General features: G+C 40.7%; 1 protein-coding gene across 1 annotated transcript; it reads right to left on the bottom strand.

Annotated features, from left to right (window-relative positions):
• Positions 1-1,636: 1,636 nt before the first annotated feature.
• On the bottom strand, positions 1,637-9,739 carry irx5a (iroquois homeobox 5a). The gene is made up of 3 exons (XM_085135313.1): positions 9,066-9,739; positions 7,737-8,142; positions 1,637-7,096 (listed from the first exon to the last, which is right to left on the bottom strand). The coding sequence occupies exons 1-3, from the start codon at positions 9,306-9,308 to the stop codon at positions 6,390-6,392; spliced, it is 1,356 nt and encodes a 451-aa protein (XP_084991439.1). The 5' UTR covers positions 9,309-9,739; the 3' UTR covers positions 1,637-6,389.
• Positions 9,740-10,808: the final 1,069 nt, after the last annotated feature.

Consider the following 10,808-nt stretch of genomic DNA (forward strand, 5'->3'; position numbering starts at 1 on the left):
ATTTTTAGCCCTTTTATCAACTTAATGTCTGGAACATTCAAGTGTCATGAAGCATGGACAAGAACTAAACTCATTTATTTTTCTTCATGTTTAGGTTTAGATTTGGTTGCCATCTAATTTGTCTTTTAAATTAAAAAATCCAGCTGCTACTTGTGTGTACCAAATTCAGGTCAGCCATTGTAGTTGTTCCTGATTGGACAGTTTGTGAGTTGCAGCACTAGCAGGCACTTTTGCTAAATTGGCACTGAGACACTGTCACACATGGGGTCCGTGCCGCTTGCTTCCTCTCATCGTGTGGGAGTGAGGGCCAGTCTGGAGCAGGGAGTTTTGGATGAGTCGAGCAGCAACGGCATCTCCTTGCCCCTTCTCATTAACGTTCTCTCCACACACCGCTGAATTGAGCACAGCTCAAAATAACTTGGGTGGGGGGGTGGAGGGGGTTGGGGTGTTGGAGTCTGTGCCCCGTTTATCTCCATCTTGGGAACTGATCCAATTAAGTAAGTGCCCATTTACATCCATCAGACTACACCAAATTGGGAGGAAAAGTGGGAAGCTCACCACAAACAGAAAGAGCAGTGAGAAAAGGTCCATTTGTTGTGCAAGGTGGTTTGGAGAGGGTAAAGTGTCCCATATGAACAGTGGATAATGGTAATGTTACAGGCAGTCTATGTGTGTGTGTGCTTGTGTTTGACTAAGTGTGTGTTCGCAGGCATTATAGCGGTCATTAGGACAGATATCTGTGTGGTAATGTGGAGCAGATGTTGCGAAGAAAGGGATCATTTAAAAGGGCAAATGTAAATAAACAGTCAGGCAGCTCGGTGCCCCTCCTCCCTTGTGGACCCTGTGAAGTCACTGAAAGAAAACAGTTCATCAATCTTCTTCAAAAACATGAATATTGTGGAAAAAAGAAGGCCTTATCATAAGTAGACAGACTCCCCTTTGGCTTCCATTAATAGTCCCTTCTATTACTTTTATTTAAGAATATCTTTAATATTTGATTGATAAAAACTTCTCAGTGAGATGGTACACTTTGTAAAATAGCAACGTTTGACACAGAACACAAGCACTGGTGTTAGCTCACCTTTTTGACCAGAATGAGGGAGGAGCCATGTGAAGGTACAGACAGGACCTGTACTGAGTCACAGGAGGAAGAACCTGCCGGTGTCTCCACCTCCAGATTGGATGCACACACTTACTGCTCTGTGGCTGTGCATACCTGAGGGAGTTTGGCGTGAAGTACGCTCTAAGTCTGTGTGTGTGTGTGTGTGTGTGTGTGTGTGTGTGTGTGTGTGTGTGTGTGTGTGTGTCACCATCACCTCCTCTAGGGCAGGGCAGACCCCCCTAGTGTGAGCACCAGTGAGCCCTTACATGGGCACTGAACACAGGCCCTTTGCAGTCAGAGGGTCAAAAGCTCACACCACACTGCTGTCAGAGCAGAGTGGTCAATGGCCAGGACCTGTCAAGGAGTTAAGGTGCTTTCAGAGAAGGGTATTTCAGTGTATGCATGTATTTGGGTGGTCATTAATATAAATTAAAATTAGACAACTCTGCATAACTGAAACATTACCCAGCACTTAATTTGAATGGGAACCTTTAAAAATGATTTTATTTTATTTATTTATTTGGGGGGGGGGGGGGGGGGTAATCGACACATAATAATGCACCCATCTCTAAACAGATTTTTTATATTTTCTACTGGAATGGAATCCTTTAGTTCTCCTTACCTGAACTGCTGGCCTCCAAAAACTTCATAGGTCATCACTCTTTCTTAATGTTTTTTTCCCCTGCCTTATAGATATGTTTTGTTAATATGTGTGTGTGTGTGTGTGTGTGTGTGTGTGTGTGTGTGTGTGTGTGTGTGTGCGTGTGTTTGTAGCGGTGGGGGTGGGTCACTTTAAACATCTCACAGCTGAAAATTACACGTGTAATCTCTCCCAGAGGAGTTCTATAGAGAAATAGAAAAACAGTCCGTGAAGTGCACGAAAATAGTGGTAAATCACTCTCTGCCACCTTATCGGGGCCGCCTTGCCATGTGTTCAAAAGCGTTTTATAACTTCACTTAACATGAACGTTGGAAGTGTAAGAGGCTCGAGAGTGACGCGAATTTGAGGCTTTCAAAGGTGAGCAAATATGCGCTCACGAAAAAATGAAGTCGTTTCACAAGCAGTTAGTCCCACACACGGCCCATGTGAACCTCGTCGACTTCGGACTCAAGTCCGTACAGATTCTGCAAGAGGCTAAAGCTGAAATATGATGTCCCTAATTAGCCTTCTCATAGAGGAAATCATGAGGATTAAATAGCCGTGAGCTTTTTTTGAACACCCCCCAAAAAACGTTTTTTACACCTAAGGAAAAAAGAAAAACCGAATGCCCATTATGTTGTGACATGTTATGTAAGCATCACAACAAAGAATAAATAAATAAAAACGTATTTTCTTTCTTTTAAGCATTATAGCAGCAAAATGAGGTTGCCACTGTGAGCTATTATAGGGTAAACGGAGTTTGAAGAGGAAACGTGAGAATCCGGTGAAATAAGTGTTTTTGCAGCCATCTGCGAGTCACAGATAAGACCGCGTTTTCTTAAAAAAAAAAAACCCAAAACAAAACAAAAAAAAAGTAAATAAATAATAAAATAAAATAAAAACATCTTTTTATTTCAGCATTCTTTTAGACATTTGTATCTGGCAAAATTTGTGTTGCTAATCATACCCACTGCCACTAATCTGTGCAGGTCAAGTAAAGCGGGTGTCTATTTACACATTTGAGCTAAATTTGACCCCAGCTTTTATGTGTTGTATCAGTATGCTGTTTATAAGATGTACCGTTTGCTCAGTTGAGTAATCCTTCAGCGATATTGGGAATGTGTGTATCAACAGGTTTTGATTTCACCTTGTAGTCTGACATACAGTAGCATGTGATAGGCCTTCGCAGAACGGTCCAGTGGCAAGTGTGTAATCTGTTTGGGCCTCAGTGTCTTTGCCCCTGCAGCAAATCTCATGCCAAACCGAGCAGCAGTTTCCAGCAGGTCCGTTCCAAATAGTGTCAAATTAAAGAAGGGTAAACTGATCTACACCAGATTATCCCAGAAACAGCATTCAATATACACGAAATTAAATGAAATTAAAGTTTTAAAAATACTTTACGTTAGACTGTGCTGTAAAAATTCCCTACAGATTTTTTTTTTCTTTTAAAACTTTTCTTTTATTTCGTTTTTTAACCTCCCTAAATATTCGCCAAAAACTGGATATTTGGTAAACTGCTAAATTACTTGGATGTCCCTATGATAAACGTGCGCTCTTGGCTTCCCAGATAAGTACAGCAATGAAAAGCATGATACAAGGCCATAGATGCCAGACTCTCACTTCATTGCACCCCGCCGTTCCCAAAAGTGTCGAAAACAAACAAGAAACCATGGTTTACTCGTGTTATTCATTAGACTTATAATAGCACTATTTTCAGTCACCAGTGAAAGTCTCCCTTATGACACTCAAGCACACACATAAACCTACTTTTAATATTCATAAATAAAACATAATGAACGGCACATTTCAGGGTTACGTTTTTTTATGACAAAGAATATAAAATGTCAGTTTCCCCCAGTCTATATATACATATATATATTTACTGTCTGTAATACAAAATTCTAATTACGCAATAATTCGATTTTAGACGCTTGGGTAAATAATGAATTCACTTCTTCGGGTGTAAACAGGAAAATTTAAGAGTTTGTTCAGTACATTTTAATTAGGGGTCAGTTGTTACCCTTAAAATAGATGTAAAGCCGCGGGCCTTTATTTTCGGTTTGGGCGGGAAAAAATACTTTAATTGATATGATGACGGTATGCGAAGACCGAAGTTTTTTTCTCCCCTCAAAGCTGCTTTTAAACGCTCAACAACAACAAAGTCGGTGTGACTGCAAAGACCTTATCCAGCTCTTTCTCCCGTGTTTCTTCTCCTGTCGGATTATTTTCCCCATTTTCACACGTGGGAATGGTTTCACCCCTGCTTAGTATTCTCACATTGTAGCAATTCCAACAATGAACCGACACGCCATTCAAGTAGAGGGGTAAGCCAGGCAAAGTTGCAGAGCCTATCCTTCTAGGTTGCCATGCCTCTGATGAATGGCTGTAAATTCTGTGCTCTTCCTTCACCAGTCATAATTGATTGCATATATATACGTGTATAGCGTCATCACAGACGTTGGTATACACCCATAAACACGCATATATATGCAAGTTTGTAAATATATATATATATATATATATATATATATATATATATATATATATACAAACTTGCATCTTGTATAATCTTAAAGTATTTACCTATCTGCACAGATGTTATTTATGCCGCAGAAATACTGTTTATATTGTCCCCCTGAAACATTTCAGTCAAATCTGAGAAAACGGCGCAATTTCTAATAAAACTCTACTACTCTCTTAGGGGACATTGCATGGGACAGTCCAGTCCTCCTGGGGTCAGCAAAGAGATAGAGAGAAAAAAAAACCTAATTATGCTATTTATCCGGCTGATGTGTCGCAATCACTGTTCACACACACTCTGTCAGATTAAAAATAGAAGGCCCGAATAGAGGACATTAAGGCTAAGGGAATTATATAAACCTCAGGGGAGATTTCAAACTGAAGAAGGGGAAAGTAAACTATAGCGATTAATGGCAGCCATAAACAAGAGCAGCCTGTCCCACCCTATTAGAGGTCAACAGTATCCCCAATAATAATGATAATAAAGGTAATTATACATATATTATACATATATAAGAAATAGGGCCTTATTATGTTTGGTATAGAACCGTTCCAATACATAACAATAATAATAATAATAATAATAGTAATAATAATAATGATATAATCATCATCACAAAAAATAACTTTTTCCTTCTTATTAAGTTATTTTTTCTTCTACACAGTTCCATCTTTGATTTCAAAAAATTAAAAAAATGTTTGAAAAAATTGTATTGCATTTTATAAAAGTAATTTTTTCTTCATTTGTGTTCTTAATGTAGTTTAGGTATGTATGTATGTATTATTATTATTATTGTTGTTATTGTTATTTTTTGTATAGCCGCTTGCCAAATTTCCTTCAAATTAGCTATATTCCTTAAAATAACTGTGACAATTGTATGTGGCCATTGGCTTCACTTCTTTTTTTTCCCCCTTTCTTTTTTCTTTTCCTTTTTTTTCTTCCACCGGGCCATTTGATCGGGGATGGGTCTCTGTGACGGATTAACCGAGTCCCCCCTGAAATTAGGAGCAAGTGTGACACCTACCTGCAGAAGTTGGAAGAGTTAGCGAGCAGTGCCTTGCTACAGGCTACACGCTATCATAATATCCTTCTGCATCTGCTGTGTGCATGACAGCATTCTCGCTTTACTTCAAACTAATGTTTCACATCTAACGCGCTATTAAAGAGGCTCTCCATTAATGATATATAATAGGGCAGTATGTTCTAAATGCATCGCCGCGTCCCTTTTAACAGCTTTGCCACGCCTTTGGAAAATAGCAATGAGGTCTAAATTTGGCATAAAATCGAGCTCATTACGGAGTTCACCACCTGATTGCTCTGCATAAAACACGGGAGGTAATTGGGTTAAATGAGTGGTCCTTGGTATTGTTATTATATCAATGTCCACATTTAGAAGTCTGCTCAAGAAAAGGGGAAAAAAATGAGGCCTTGTGTGCATTTCCAAGAAAAGAAAAAAAGACACAAGTCTCAGATTAAACTGTAAGTGTTTTGCTCGAATCGTTCTTTTTTTTCATTCGTTGAAACTCTATGAAAATGTGCCAAAATAAAACGGCTCTTTATGTCAGATATTCCAACATCCTTTTTTTTTTTCCTTTTTCTTTTTTTTTCTTCTTTTTTTGCAGGCCCCTTTTTTGTTTCAAGTTCGCCAGAGATCTCGTTGCCATGGTTTTTTTTTTAATAATTACCGTTGAAACATCTGTCACGGTGATAAATTGAATTATATCTTCGCATAGATTAACTGACAGTTAAGCATTTTAGACACGTATCAGGCATTACCAACTGCATCCCCCCCAAAATAATCGCTGCACAAATATATATATATTTTTTATCCATAATTTACTTCAAAGATAGTGTGTTGTCCATTTTAAATACAAAAATGCTACATTAAATATACATGTTAGTCTTTAATACAAATAGACTCAGGCGGCTGCAGCGATTAAGACCATTCTTGTTACATTTTAAGATTAACCATTCAAAACTTAAAAAAAAAAAACGAGGATAAGCATTTACTCAGAAAATAACTGTTCTCAGAATTTGCTTCACCGTTGCTCTTTTTTTCTTATCTTTTTTTTTTTAATGCAACCAAAATAAATAAATGTCCGTAGTGAGTGGAAAATATTCAGGTATTAAATGTTCGACATACCTTTCTTTAGTTCATAAGGGGATTCTTTACAAAGATCTACCTGCGTTTGGCCTCTGACTTTCTGGCTCTCCCTTACCAAAGCCTCAGCTCTATTTAACACAGTCTGGTTTAATCCATTGAAATGTGCCGTGGAGCCCGTGGTTACCGAGCCGTGGTTACTGTGAAGGTGTCCAAAACTGCCACCATAGTTCGTGTAGCCAGGGTAGAAAGCGGAGGTGTAGTACAGAGGCCTGGATAGGACTGTGCTGTTGGGGAGCGGGCACTGAGGGGATGATCGTGAAGGAGAAGCGCTAGTGCCTATTACAGTGCTCTGACCCAAACCAGGGCAAGACTGTGACACCTCGCCGCTGCCCTTACACCTGTCTGAGGACGTGGCGATTTCCGCAAGGGACCAGAGTTTGGGTTTAGGAGCAGAGGGGGGCGAGTGGATAACAGAGGTCACGTTGCTGGTGACCGTACCCGATGCATGGCTCAAATCTGACGGCTTGTCTTGTTGCGCAAGCTGGTTCCCCCGGGGCATCGCTGAAGGAGACGACGTGGTTGGTTTCGCAGAATCCGGCAACAACTCTGTAGTCCGCTCCTCCTGGTCTTTTAACTCCGTGTCACTCAGAAGGTGATCCGTGTCTTTGCTATGGTTTTCTTCTTTAAATCTGTCACAGCCTATGTCCCCTGGGTTAAGAAGTTTGTGATCTAAAGCACACACACACACACACACAAACACACACACACAAAGAGACCACAGTTACTTCCAAATAAGCATTAAAATGTTCGTAAAACTCTAGCATGTGTTTCAGATGATTATCAAGCAATTAAACACAGATGCAAACTGAAAGTGGGTGTGCAAAAAAATATTTGGGTACCTTTGCACGTTTCTCTTGCAAATTATAATTGTGCTATAAAATGTTCTCATAAACATGTAAAAGCCTAAAAAGGAAAATGAACTCCCCCCCCCATAATTATGACTTATGAGTTTATTAAAGTCTGAGCATTCACTACACCGATTAAATGTATTGCAAGTATCAAAATAGCTTTTGCGATGATAAGAAGCGTTTGTACAACTGTAGCCGAATACCAGCTCAATTCACCGGCTGCAGCCTTATTATGCAGTTAAAGATAAATTGACTGCTAAATACTTTGCGTCACCAGCAATTTCAGCCCCTGAGAAGTCAAACGAGGGGAGTTCAAGGTGATTATTATTTAAAGCAATTGTCCCATTATAAATAATATACAACCATTAACCAGCAATCAATTTTGCACCCTGAGTGGAAAGACTGCGATGAAAAATTGATGATTTTTTTTTTGCCCCCTTTTTTTTTTCTGCACCACCGACCTGCTTCCGTGTCTGTGGAGTCTCCCTTATCTGTGGGCTTGTTTGGCTCGTCGTCGTCGTTTTTCTCCAGATCGATATTTTCGTCCTCCTCCTCGTCCTCGCTCCGGTTCCGAGGAGTCCAGGTCATTTTGTTCTCCTTCTTTAGCCTCCTCCTGGCGTTGGCGAACCAGGTTGACACCTGGGTGAGGGTCATTTTGGTGATGATGGCCAGCATTATCTTTTCGCCCTTGGTGGGGTAGGGATTTTTGCGGTGCTCGTTCAGCCAGGCCTTCAGGGTGGCGGTGGCGTCCCGGGTTGCATTTTTACGGTATGCTGGATCACCGTAAGGGTAGGTGCCCAAGGGTGCTGCGTAAGGATGGTATCCTATTGAGCCCGCCATGCCCGTAGTGTGGTCATAGGGAGAACTCTGTAATAAAAACGAGAAAGTGTGCAAAAGTTCTGTTATTCTTTAAACTGCTGCAAAATACTTAGAAGGACTTGCGGCACACAAACGTAAACACACGTGCACGACTCCACACATAAACACGCGCACGAATGGTCACGCAAGCACATACTCGTAATCGCGCAAGGGTGCACTGGCTTTAATCCAGCGGTTCGAGTATGGAGTCAATGTTTATGGAATGGTTTTGAACTTAATTGGATATTTGAAATGGGATTCGTGCTTCGGTGTTATTTATTTATTTATTTTTATTCTATTTAAATTTTTGTTTTCTTCATGTTAACGCGATATGATTATTGCTGTTGCTACTGAAATAGAACATTTTCCGATTAGAATAACATAAAAACATTATGCGCGGTGGCCCTAAAATTCTTTTTCCTTGCCTGTTAAACAGCGATCAATCTTTAAGCAGTAGCAAATGGGCCTATAAAACAAATATGAATTACTTAAGAGATCGCTCACAGGGAATAGGAGACAATTAAATAAAATTGTTTTTAGCCTTTTCTTCCCCGCAAGCTTTACTATTTAAGTTTTATATTTGGACCAACTAATGGACAAGAAAGAAACGCAGCGATGTAAGCTGCCGTCCGTTTCGTTCGGTCAGGAGCTTAGAAGCTTCGGCAAGACATTGCCTAATCTATTAAAAACTACTATTAATTTCAAAGCCATAACAGTACGCGACCTTTTTTAGATTAGTTACATTTACTCAGAAGTATCTTTTCTGGACATGAAAATCTCTACTTTTCTATCCACGTACTTTTCTGTGACGCACATTTCTTCTCAATGGCTTGATTCCGACTGCGCAACACACACCTAAGGGTTCTATAACGAGTTAATTCCCCTCGCTTTTTCTACCTATTAGACTGAATAATCACCTTTAGTGTACTCACCACATATGAGGTGAACGTGGCAGCTGCCGCCGCGTCTGCATTATATGGCAAGTGGGAGTTGTAGCCTGGCGAGGCGCTGGTGAACGCGGTAGATCCGGCATATGGCGCAAACGCAGATCCCGAAGAGGATCTCCCAAGTTCCTCGGTTCTGGGTCCCGATATAACACTGGTGCTGTACGCGGGGCACGAATACAGGGCTAATGAAGCGGACGGCTGGTACAAGTAGCCCTGAGGATATGCCATGCTGGAGTCTGGAGAGTATAAGCCACCTAACTTGTGCACTTTCCCCCCTTTATTTTCTCATGCGCTGATGTCGGAGCGCATAGAGCTGTATCTGCAGCCCGCTGTCTCCCCCCCTTCTAAATGGCAATTGTCAAGGCAAAAAGTAATTTTTTAGATGAAAATAAGCTTGGATATTGGGTGGATTTTTTGGTCGCTGCCAGTCAGCCAGTCAGCCACTGTCCGCCGGAGGTTTGGTCTTGTTTTGTTTTCTGCTGCTCCCTTATCGGAGTTGAATCCTCGCTCTCATGCCCATGCAGAAGTTTTTATTATTATTTTTTTCTTTGCCAGTCGGACGGGGGCTTTGCTTGGGAAAATGTCCTGCCAAGATGCTAAGTTGGAAATTGAGGATCCTGACGCCTACTACGCTGCACTCTACGCTCCTCCTCTTGGGGTGTAGTCACAGAAGGAAAAGGCGAGCTTATGCTGGGTAACCACAACTCTGCCCAAACCCATGGTCTCTCTCTCTCTCTCTCTCTCTCTCTCTCTCTCTCTCTCTCTCTCTCTCTTTCTCTTCTCTCTAACACCCCCTCCTTTCCGTTGCGTTAACTAACAACCCTTCTCATTCTCTATTTCTCTATTTTTTCTTCTTTAACAAGGCTTGTTGCTGTAAGTCTCAAGTGCGCCTTGCAGCCCCCCCTTTGGATGGCGACACCATGCGAGTCTGTCAACTCCCAACTTTCTTCTTTTTCTTCCAAATAGGAAGCCGTCACTTTCACAGTTGATCAATAACAAGTCGGCTGTTGTATGCCAGGATATGGGCTCGCAAGATACCGGCAGGAATTAAAAAAGACGGTCCACCGCAGTGCTCTCTTTTTTGTTATTCTTTCTTTGTGCTTAAAAACGTCCTCATTTCACATATTTGCGTTAAATCAACAGACTGAAGCCCCGTGATCTCCGTGCGCCTTGCATTAAAATCGGCAGTTGGGGTTTCAAATGGATTACTACAGTTGTGCAAGTCGACTTTCTAACGCACGACGATTGTTGCGTTGGTAACTGTGACAAAAGTAAAAGTAAGATGGCGCAAATTGTCCTCGAGCGACAACTGTGTGAGAATAGTTTTGTAGGTGAGAATTATTATTATTATTTTTTATCATGTCGACGGTTTTATGTTTTAATTGTGAGCGCGTGGTCGTCCACTCCGTGATCACGGCTATTTGCTTATTTTATTGTATTTTTTTTTTGCAAATTATCCTGAAATGAACCAGTCGGATAAGCTACACTGCCAGAAACTCATGAACCTTCAAACCAGGGCAGAACAGTGCCAAGTGCACCGAATCTCACCGGACAAACTCATTTGATCGCCGTAGATTCATTTCTGTTCCTGAAAACAGATAAACAGTGTTTAATGTACCGCTTTTATCGTTAATTAGTTAAATATTTCTAAATATATTTAATAAAGATAAGTCCAGGCATCATTATTAAATATAATAATTAACGGTGATTATTATTATTATTATTATC

The sequence above is a fragment of the Neolamprologus multifasciatus genome, chromosome 1 (assembly GCF_963576455.1).
Source record: "Neolamprologus multifasciatus chromosome 1, fNeoMul1.2, whole genome shotgun sequence".
Lineage (NCBI taxonomy): Eukaryota > Metazoa > Chordata > Actinopteri > Cichliformes > Cichlidae > Neolamprologus > Neolamprologus multifasciatus.

Bases quoted from the DNA above. Each gene is read 5' to 3' on its own strand.
- irx5a (XM_085135313.1), bottom strand. From the start codon at position 9,308: ATGGCATATCCTCAGGGCTACTTGTACCAGCCGTCCGCTTCATTAGCC. The intron at 8,143-9,065 runs GTGAGTACACTA...TTTTTATTACAG, and splicing joins CCACGTTCACCTCATATGTG to AGTTCTCCCTATGACCACAC. The intron at 7,097-7,736 runs GTCGGTGGTGCA...TGTGTGCTTTAG, and splicing joins CTCCACAGACACGGAAGCAG to ATCACAAACTTCTTAACCCA.